The sequence below is a fragment of the Quercus lobata genome, chromosome 10, assembly GCF_001633185.2.
Source record: "Quercus lobata isolate SW786 chromosome 10, ValleyOak3.0 Primary Assembly, whole genome shotgun sequence".
In the NCBI taxonomy this organism is placed as follows: Eukaryota; Viridiplantae; Streptophyta; class Magnoliopsida; order Fagales; family Fagaceae; genus Quercus; species Quercus lobata.
Genome location: NC_044913.1, coordinates 64889859 through 64901585, shown reverse-complemented (window position 1 = coordinate 64901585; position 11727 = coordinate 64889859). Strand labels below are relative to the sequence as shown.

Genomic DNA, 11727 nt, shown 5'->3' with positions numbered 1-11727 from the left:
AGCCACTTTGACTACTAGCACTAAAACACTCCCATCATGACACACTTTCAAACTAAGAATTATAGGCCTTTCTTCAACCATCAGTTTTCTCTAATAACAATGGGGTAACAAGTAATAAAGGTGCTGGATGATCAGTAACACGAAAATTGATGGTTAAAGAATAATCAATTACTTAGTGAAGTTCTCCTGTCACATATATATATATATATATATATATATGGAGAGAGAGAGAGAGAGAGAGAGAGAGAGAGAGAGAGAGAGAGAAAAGTTCCATAGTTGAGAATGAGGGGATTTAAAATTTAGACGTCTCTATTAGAAACGGAAGTGTTAGTTGAGATATAAGGCTCTTGGCCTATCACATAAATTTAATACTCCCTCATCCCTCTCATATGCAGGACTGTGACCCACAATTGCATCAATATAAGCATATAAAGATTAAGAAAAGAAAAGCAAATATGTTTGAAAAGAAATGAAGCACTCTAGTATTATCTTATGGTTAGTCGATTCATTAATATCAACAACATCACAAGTAAAAGACAACAATTCACTAAAACAAAATGTATTTTAAGTGACAAAAAAATTCGTCACTAAAAGTCCAGTTTTTCGTCGCTAAGAACCTTTAGTGACGAAATCTACTAATTAGTGACTAAACTCATTTCGTCGCTGAAACCCCGTCGCTAAAAGTCCTGGCGACAAAATATTTCATCCCCTGCTCAAACATCTCAACAATAGAGTGGGCATGCAAGCTAAAAAGCGCCAGACCTCATATCCATCAGAATAATACATTCATAAACACACATAAATAAAACTACTAAACTTCACCTTGCAAGAGATGTGCATCACTGCTATATGTAAAAACCACAAGTTCAAGTGCCTATTTATCTATTATTCTCACTGACCACTACTGATAAACAGACCACAGCTACTAATATGACCGCTCCTGCCAATGTCGCCTCTATTCCTGCACACAAGAAGTAAAAAACTTACGAGCGTCGCAGCTTTGCAGGCACAAGGAAATGCAACATATAAGTATTTTCATAATATATCTAAGTCACAGGTTGGTCTGTTATGAACATTAAGTAACAATAATCTAAGGGAAAGTATTTTGTTTTCTTTTTCACTATCCTTTCCTTACCTCTCACTAGGTGCAACCAAATAAGTGTAAACTCTAATCTAATGGGGTGCATGCACCAAATGTTAATCTTGAAGGTTATGAAAGCAGGGATGTTATGAATCCAATTCATATGGGTGAATTTGAGACAGATGCGCCAGGTGAATGGCAATCTGAGGTAGAGTTGTTATTGTCATCATAAATACATCCTTGATGCGCATCTTTTTGAAGCTATTAAACTATTACATGACAATATAGATTTATGGGTTTGTCATGTTTTTGTCACTAGGAAATTGTCAATGCACACACTTGTATACATATGCATCCAAATATTCCTTCATTTATTCCATTAAAATGATGGTAGCAAGGCACCACTTATTTTTCTTCTGACATGCACAAAAGACACAATATTTAGAGGACAGCATTATGAATACCTTCGCATCTAATGCTTAATTTTCTTCTGGTGTCTCATCTTCTCACCACAAAATTAATGGCAGTCCCACAAGGCCACAGCTTAATTCTTGTGCAAGCATAAGAACGTTAAAATGACTTATCAATCTAGTTGGCATAAGAACATTAAAATGGCTTATCAATCTAGTTGGCATGCTACTGTTGGATGGTATTAACTTTAGGTCATTGCACACCTGTAACCACGGACACCAAGTAAATCAACCATTTTCTTAACTAATACATGGAAAGAAGAGGCCTATATTGTCAGAAGAAGGCATCAAAGAGAAGAGGGAACTGTTTAGATGATTCATGTAAAAACATGTATACCCTTTCATACTATAAAAATGAAAAAAAAAATTTGCATAAGACATCAATAGATGTACCTATAAGCCTCTTAGTAGAGAGCTACAGGCCTAACTTACCTCCTCGTCGTCATCATCATCATCATCACCGCCATCTTCTTTGTTCTTCTTGATACGGGTAGTACCACCCTCCTTGGTGATGGGCAGCTTGATTGATCCAAAGGGTGTATCCACATTAATATTTCCTTTCATGCTGTAACCAGTGCCTTCTCCTCTAATCATGTTCCCAAGTGCAGAGCCAAGTCCTTAGGTCTGAAGGTGATGGGGATATCAATATTAGTGATTCCATTTTTCACAAGATTTGCAGATTTTTGGAGGTCTACAGATCCAATGCTCTCATCGCACAGCCAAACCTCATAGTCTAGGTCATTAAGCCCCAAGTCAAAATCATTCTTATTTTCCAGTTTCAAGTGAAGTACTGCAACAGTTTCTTCAAAGGAGAATCTGTCAAACTTTATTTTCTCAATATCAATATCAGGCTTGTAAGGTATAGGGATCTCTCCAGTTTTCTCAAGTGGTAGAGTTATTCTTCCAAAAACAGGCACATCCACAAGGAGATCAACCTTGATCCTATATGGAATGATGCTTCTGGGCTTAATATCAGCATATGTGTTTTTTATGTCATCATAAATCAGAGTAACTGGTATTTTGATAGTCTCCTCACCATGTGCTTTGATCGTTCCAGCATCTGGGATCAACCCTGAAATAAGTTTCCTTCCATCACTCTCAATCAAGTAGTTTATGTCAATCAGAGGGATAGGAACCGGATTTGGGTTCTTTTTGAGAATTTCAATGACAAACTCCGCTTTTTCAAGATTGATAGAATTGACGTGAAGCCCTGTCACATCTGCATTTGGCTTCCCAAATCCAATAGCTCCTTCAATCTTCTCGCCAATGTCATGAATGAAATCCTTCACCTTTTCAAGAAAACCACCTTTCCCTTCCTCTTTGTCATCCTTCTTATGCTCCTTGTCCTTAACATCCCTTTCAACAACTATGGGTTTGTCATCCTTCTTATGCTCCTTGTCCTTAACATCCCTTTCAACAACTATGGGTTTGTCATCCTCCTCATGCTCCTTGTCCTTAACATCCCTTTCAACAACTTCAGGCTTATCGTAGGACGCCATGCCTTCATAGATATACAATTCCAAGGTTAAAAGAATTAGTTATTAAGATTAACCAGGATACAAGAAGTAACAAGTAAAGTAGAGAAAACGGGCAAGAACTAACAAATGAAATAAAGGCCACTGCACTTGAACTAGCAACCATAGAATCAAATTCTGTAATCCACTTGCTAATCGCATGCAATGCATATCGAAAGTTTTTAGATGATTAGAGTATGTATAAGAACACAGATGATTTTATCTATGGTTAATGCATGAAAAATGGGCTCAATGTTCATTGTTACTCAGAGGAAGGACCATCTGATCTGATTCCATGATAAATTAGCGACAATCCTAAAAGTTTAAGTGGATAGAAAATCGGGACATTTAACCATAATTCTAACAGAAGCATTACTTAGTTTATAATTTAAAAAAAAACCATATTAACTGCTAAAAATATAATCAATCTGGACCATCCAAGTTGTTATACAAATAATTATCTTTTTGTTATATGTATATATATATATATATATATATATATGATTTTGCCTGGGCTTGCCTGGAGGTGAAACCATACCAGGTCCCAGGTTGATGGGCCAGTTGCTGTATGGGGAAGATGGCTTGTCCCAAGCATGGCCTTTTGAAGCACGTGAGGTGCACATGGTTCCCTTGTACCCTCATGACAGTGACATGGATCCATATTTTTATCAAATTCATGCCAACCAGTTCTATTTTCTAATCATATTTTGTGATCAGGAATCAGGGGAGAGATTAGTGATCATAAGATTTGATCCCTCCCCCCCCCGCGCCCCCCCCCCCCTCTAACCACCTTATTATTCATATCATAATTAAACTTACTGGATCACAATGAGAACACAATGACAAATGTTACTCTAGGTGAAATTTAAAATTGTTTGCAGAATCGATTATTTAAATATGGAGTAGGCAAGGTTTAAGGTAATTTGATTCATTTGTTTGTAATTTCTTCGTACTTCAGTCGATGGTTCTAGGAAATTGATTCATAAAAAATACAGCTGCTGGCTGTCAGTAATGCTCATGTCCCCATCTACCTATAGTTGCCTCCAACATAGCACAATATCATAAATAATTTTAGGCTCAATGACACTATTGATCCATTTGACTTCTTTTTTTTTTTTTTTTTTTTTTTTTTTTTTTTTTTTTTTCTGGTCTCTTAGATTTGAGATTTTGCATTTTAATTTATCAAGTTTGATTCCGTTATTAAAATTGTGTATCAAATACCAACAAAACAAAGTCTTTTTTCTTAGCAATTAGATTAGTTACAGAGATGAATTGAATGACCATTTGAAAACAAAAGCCAAACTTATTGGTGGACTAAAATGAAAAATCTAAAAATTAAGAGACTAAAATAAAAATAATTTCAAACTATAAGCATCAAAAGTGTAATTTAGTCACAATTTTAAGTGGTAACTACAATATAGAGATTTTAATTTTATTTAATAATAAAATTTGTTTTAGTTTTTTAATCAATTTTAATTATGTTAAAAATATACTATATATATATTTATTATATTCATTACAATTTATACTCTTACATTAAAAACATGCTTTTAATAAATATAAAACCTACCACCGCACATTAAGTCATTTTATCTTTTAATTAAATATAAAACTTACTCTTACATTAAGTCATTTTATCTTTTTCACTTCTTTCTTTTTTCTTTTTGCGAGTGTTTAACGGTGAGTGGGCTCGCCAATATTTTCATGTTTATACTTTATAATATAATATTCAAACACTCAGAAGATTTCAAATCAAAGAAAGTTATTTTCCAAGAGAACTTTGGGCTCAACTACTTTTATAGAGTTTGTCCAAGTCATATAAACAAATGGTATTGGACTGCTACATATTAGAGAAGACAGGTCTAAAGAAAAGTTTTGTTGAATCTCTTTGGAGAGTGAAAGCACAATTAGAGTGAAAACACTAATACTTGTTTAGATCCCCAATTTTAAATTATGGCTTAATTACTTTTACTTTAACTTATCTAAGTGCGGAATAAGAGTAAATGAAGCACAATAAACCGAAATACTACTCTAAGCCTTAAGCAAGTACAGTAAGTGATAAATGTAAAGTTTAAAGAATAGGGAAGAGAGATGCAAACACAAGATAACACTAAGATGTGTTATTGAAAAGGAAATCGAAGTACTCGGCTAAAAACCTCTACGCGACCCTCCAAACCAAAATCGATCCATTAGTGAATAAATTAGAGTACACGAATATCAAAAAACCCTCCAAATCTAATCTACCCAATGTACTTGAGCCCTCCAAGCTCTAGCTACCAATGGACTTCTCGGAGTCTTATCTTTACTAGTTATTTGGATCCCGCAATTCTACCCGATTGCATTCACCACTCACTTACTTCTTGTTGAGGGCCATTTGTGGAAGCCCAGCATGCAGGAAAGCCCAATAATGAGGGCCACAAGGAATTGACAAGATAAATAGCAAAAAACCCATTAGGCCCAAGTGGCAGGAATAATGGATCACAGGCCCAACAAATATATAAATGGGTCTTGAAAAGGCAAGCGGGCTCAAAGAAGCCAGGAAAGGAAGAAGTAGCATCCCATGGGCAGAGTATGAGTTTGAAAAGTGAGAAAGGGCCGCCGCAGGCCCAAGACAGTGCAAACTAAAAGAGTAAGGGGTTTATGGCAGGCCCACGAACTCCAAAGATAAGGATAAGGTTATTAGGCCGGAGAAGCCTAATGAAGTTAGTAAAAAGCCCATGGGAGTGTGGAATTAGCAAACGGGCCGAGGAAACCCAAAGAAAGCAATCGGGCCGTGGATGCCCAAAGGGAAGCCCAAAGGGACATAGGAGCCCATGAGTAGAAAGCAAAACAGTGCCTATAATAGGCCACTGAGAAAAGGGATAAGCAGCTGGTCCAAAAGGAGGTCCAGCAGGATTAAGTTATTATGGCAGGAATAACAATTCAACGTGGCAAGCAGTAAAGAAAATCAAAAGTTGGCTAAAGAAATAAAAAGCCCATTATCATACAAGACCCAACTCCTGAATGGAGCGAAAAACCAAAGGAAAACCCGTATGAAAGGCCAGGAAACGCAGACGGAGAGGCTCTAGGTCTCGGCAGACGCATGAGCTGCAAGCAGACTCTTGGACAAATTTGAAAGGGAAGCACGCGCAAGGCCCAGGCGCCACCAGCCTATACCCAGCCAATATAGAACATGGTAGGGCCATGGGCCAGAGGTAAGAGGTAAAGGGGTGTGGTTTGGTGGTGAGGAGAGGGGAAAAGATCTATTTACGGTTCCTGCCAAAGCCTCTTTTGGGAGGTACGTCTTACTTGGATGATAGACCACCCAAAAGAGGCAATTTGAGGGGGAACCATTGGGTGCATGCTCTGAGAGTGGAGAGAGAAGGCATTAATATCGTGGCAGGAAGAAATGCTACGACACACAGAGGAATAAAACAAATCCGCATCTGTCTGGCGAGGGTGGGTGTCGCATAGTGTGGTCGGCAAGTACACCCAGACCAAACAAATGCGGTTAAGGGGCAAGACCGTAAAACACTAGCCACGGCAGGTGCTATAAAAAGGCCCTTGCCATGCCCTGTAAAGGGGATCGAAAACAGAGCACATTTTCGGAGTGAGAGGAAGAAACAGAGCGAGAGAGAAAAGAAAAAAGATAAGAAAAAAAAATAGAAAGAAAAGAAAGGAAAACTGAGAAAAACGGGAGTTATTTCAAAGAGGGCATGCACCCATAGATCGGTTTCTCTCTCTCCCCCCTCAAATCTTACCTTCTTCAAAAACGTAAAAAAGGACCATCTTTCTTTTGGGTAGCAACCATTCAGGTCCGACTCCCTCAAAGCCATTAATCCCCATGGCAGGATCCTTTTCCTAGGGGATTATTTGCATTGAGAAGAGGCGTTCTTTCCTCTTTGGCTTTGCTGCGGCGGACAGTTTGAAAACTTAATTTATGCCCATTTAAATTAGCCAGTATTATTCTCTTTATTTTTTCTCCGTGATTCATATCATTGTGACTGTAATCATGCTTTAGTAGCAGGAAATACATAGCCGTTTATTTAAATAAGTCAAAGTATTCTGTTTTAGTTATTACTATATCTGTCTGCCATAACCCGTCTGCAACAGTTCAGCTTGCCATAACCCGTCTGCAACAGTTCAGCCTGCCATACCTTGTTTGCAACAGTTCTGCTTGCCGTAAATCTGCTCCTGGCAGACACGGCATAGGTTTGTGCACAAACCGGCTCAAGTTGAGTTACAATTGGACCGGCCCCAGCTCCCTTACTCAGAAACACTAGGGCCCATCACCGCAGGAGGCAGTCCAGCCCATTACCGCAGGAGGCAGCCCAACATATTATACCATACAAGAAAAGGCCCCTACACTTCTTTCAATACTTCCCATAGGCACCAAAACTTATCTCAACACTCAGATTGGGTGAGATAAGTGTTTGGGCTAAGAACCTCTCAATGATATGTAGATGGAGAGGTAGGAGTAAATGATAACTCTAGAGAATTGTGGGTAAACAACCTCTAACTCTCAAGTGTTTGGCTAGGGTTTTCTCTCTCAAAAGTTTCTTGTGAATAATTCTTGTTCTTCTTACATTTCATGAGTAATGAGGGTTTATACAGTGTTGGTAAAAGAATGAGAAAAGGTACACTAAAAAATAATCAGGCAGAGAGTTTCACGGGTCACTCATGGCTTGACTTGAGTCGCGAAGTGACTCATGAAATAAAACTTGTCATAGACTTTTCAAATTCCAACATGTGCTTCTAACGTGGCCTGTTTCATGGGTCAATAGTCGCGAGCTACTCGCGAAATCCTCATCTTCACAAATTCTTCACCAAACTCTCACACACAACTCTTACATTAAATCCCACAAAAATACAGGGAAATAATTGAACGAAATAACAATTAAATTTGACATGGAATTAAAACTAACATAAAACTTAGTTGTAAATCACAACTTTACAGAGAGAATGAGATTTCCGTACTTCAACATAATCTTAATTGACCAAGTTCAAAATCTGATTGTAATCACAATACTTTATTGCAATTTCATCAATAGTCTAACATTTATAAGTAACGATAATCAAAATCAAAATCAAGTAAATTCTACATTAGATCTAATTTATATATTAAAATATCATTCATGTGAACACCGAAACAAAATATTTGCAAGAAACAACTAGTAAAATCTCAGCATCTTCATTAAAATATATTTATCTATTACAGTTAGAACGTAAATAAGTTGTTATGTAAGATTTTTTGTCAGGATACTATGATACATAAAGGGTTTTTTTTTTTTTTTTGGGTGCTTAAATAAGATTCTAAACTCAAAATGCATGAGCACAGATTATTATTATTATTTTGATACATTAATAGTTGAGAGGAATTTGAATTCCTGATATCTCTGTTAGGTGCTAGTTGAATTACAAAACTCTTGGCTAGATTTCTATTATTTTTAATTAAAAGGAACTTACACAAACTGCATATTGCAAAGGACTTGTTTTGTCATATTTTTTGAAAATAGTTTTTAAGGATATGCTTGGTAACTGCTTTTCTCCTTATTTTCTATTTCCAAAAATAATTTTCTATTTTTGAGACTAAAAAACTTGTTTGGCAACTCAAAATAGATAGAAAATAAAAACTGTTCTCAAAACTCAATTTGTGAAGAAAACTGAAAATATGCAAAAGACTGTTTTCAGTTTCTAATTTTTAAAAGTCAATGAAAACACATATTTAATTTAATGAATCTGCCTCTTTTAATGAGTTAGCATTAGAGTTCAAATTCTAGTGACAACATATTTTAGTATTTTATATTTTTTTTCTTCAAGAAACTATATTTTTAATTTCAGCTAACCAAATATGTTTTTGATTTCAAAAATATAAGAAAATTTTTTTTTCTTTATATTCCCAAAAATAAGTTTTTAAAAATAGAAAACAAAAACCGTTACAAAATATAACCTTAAATTCCTGCTTTCGAGTATTGGTCCTGCTTGTTCAAGCCTGGATAAAGACGCAACCCATCTTCTTTCGGCCAGTGGTGGTGGGTTGAATTTTTAGCACAGTTCACATGCGCTTTAGCGTAAAATATTTGACTTTCAAAAGACTTGGATAGGAAAGCCCTTGAAACTCCCCTTTTCACACGAAGATTTGACCTTTGCAAAGAAATATGTTAAGAAGAGATGATTTTTTTATATATAAGTAGTTTCATTACACACTCACCAATACATGCAAGAAATTGAGTCTATTAATACATTGGACACAAGTCGTGTCTCATTTTTTGTTGTGCAATAGTGTGTATTAGTGCATGTGTAACAAAATTTTCCCCTTTTATATTATAGCCATTTGAGAAAGGATAGGAAATGAGTCAAATGACTATTAGACACAAACTTATACACATGTGCATTTTAACTCAAATTATGACTTCAAATTATGATTTTAGTTTTCCTAAAAAAAGAAAGTTTCGCTTTCAGTTTAAAACCTAAGTGTGTGTTAGTATATATACACACCTTTATGAAAGTATAACCGTTTAAATTAATAATGATAAATTTTTTAAAGAATTTAAAAACTCCTTCTAGCATTCGCATTTGTGTTGCTATGAATAACCATAGTAGATCCTTAAAAAAAAAAAAACCAATTTAGATAAAAGAATCATATAGAACAAATCCAAACTATAAAGTACCTAGAATTGTTTAAATTTAAGCAGTCAATGCAAAATTAATAAGAATCTAAATTTTGAGGAACCAAATTAATGGTTTTTTTAATAAAAAAAATCCAAATATGTGCTAACAAGAAATAAAATTCTAAAAATAAAGAAAAATAATTACAAGTTGGGAAACAAAGAATAAAATCAAGGACTTAATTAATTATTATTATTATTTTTTTATGTTTGCCAAAAAAGAAATATGTACTCTGTTTGTTTTACTAAAAACCTTCTGTAAATATAGTTTTTCACATTTTATAGTGTTTGATAGTACCAAAAAAAAAATAGTCAATAGAAAACTATTTTTAGTCAACGGATAACACCAATAAAATAAGGCTTATTTTTTATAGGTTGTTTTCCAAAATATTTTTTTGAAAAACAATCTCTACCTCATGTGTTGCATTTTCTATAAATATTTTCTTCATCTGTAGCTGCGAGAAACATAATTTTTTGGCGCATTCTCTCTCTCACGGTAAGCTATCTCACTTTTTCTCTCTTCCTTTTACTTTTTATCTCCTTAGTCCTCGCACCCTCACTGTCACTAACTCTGGTCTCTCCTCTTCCCATAGATCTCTCTTTCTTTTCTTCATGTTTCTCTTCCTCACTGTAACACAGTTCTTTGATTAGATTCCCCCCCCCCCCTCACTGATTGATCAAGAGTTTCGACTTGCAAAGGAGAACAGATTTGCAATGGTAATTTTGATTGTATCTATGTATTGTCAAAATTTTAGTATGAAAACCAAATTCATTCTAGATTTTTATTTATTTATATTGATTACATTAGTTGATTTACATAATACACATGTTTTAAATTATACAAGAAATATAAATAAAAAAATTGCATACCAAACACCAGAAAACATTCTCAAATTCATTTTCAAGATTGTTACCAAATATCGGAAAATGAGATAATTTCATAGAAAATGCTCTTTGAAAAATGAACAATTTTCCAGAAAACGTTAATGTTGAAACAAACAAAGGAATAAAATGAAAATGAGTTTGGCTTACCTCTAGTACTTTTTTAACTGAAGGTATACTTTTGTTTTAAATACATAATGTTAAGTGGTGGTGAGTTTTAATATCCACATTTTATTTAGTTAGTGGGTATTGTGGTAGTTTTCCATTAAAATAAAAGGAGATTTTAATTAAAAAAGTATTGAAGGTAAGCCAAACCCAAAGAAAATTAACAAAATGAGATGCTTTAATGATTTTATTTTATTTTTTTTAAACTAGAACAAAAAAAAAAAAAGTCATAATTGAGCACCACTCTCTCTAAGGGTGTGTTTGTTTGGAGGTAAAACAGGATGGATAGAAAACTTTGTAGAGAAAATGAGAAGGAAAATTTTTTTTTGAGTGTGTTTAGTTGAGTAAGAAGGAAGGAAAATATATGGTGGGGCCCAGGTGTTTTCTCCCCAGGCCCACTAAAATGTTTTATCTCAAAAATGAAGACAAAACTGAGTGGGGATGAATTTTTTCTTGATTGACAAAAATGCCCATGTGCATGTGCATATGGGCTTCTTCAAGTTGCCTTTATTATTATTTTTTCTTCTCCTTGGCAATTCCGTTGCCTTGTTGCCTTTTTTTTTTTTTTTTGCTCTTTTTCTTTTCTTTTTTTTTCCCCCTCTTATGGGCAGTGTCGTTGCCCTTCTTTTTTTTTTTCTTTTGATTTTCTAGGTTCTAGGCGTGATTTTTTTTTTTTAACTAGATGGGATTTTTCTTTGACATGATTTTTATTTTTTTTCATAAATTTAGGTGATTTCTCTTTTTTGTTTTAATTGAACATCATTCTTTAACAAAGGTATATGAGTAAATTTATTCAAACTCATTTTTTTCATCGCTTCACTTTTCCATTCCCAACCAAACAAAAAGGAGAGAAAATAAAATCTTTTCTATCCTCCCACTTTTCTATTCTTCCACCATTTTCTATCCTCCCACTTTTCTACTCTTCCAACCAAATAAACCATAAGTTTGAGATTGATTTAGGCTTTAAG

General features: G+C 34.7%; 1 protein-coding gene across 1 annotated transcript; it reads right to left on the bottom strand.

Moving 5' to 3' along the window:
• Positions 1–2141: 2141 nt before the first annotated feature.
• LOC115965241 lies at positions 2142–3050 on the bottom strand. Its single transcript, XM_031084414.1, has one exon. The coding sequence runs from the start codon at positions 3048–3050 to the stop codon at positions 2142–2144; it is 909 nt and encodes a 302-aa protein (XP_030940274.1).
• Between the last annotated feature and the right edge of the window lie 8677 nt (positions 3051–11727).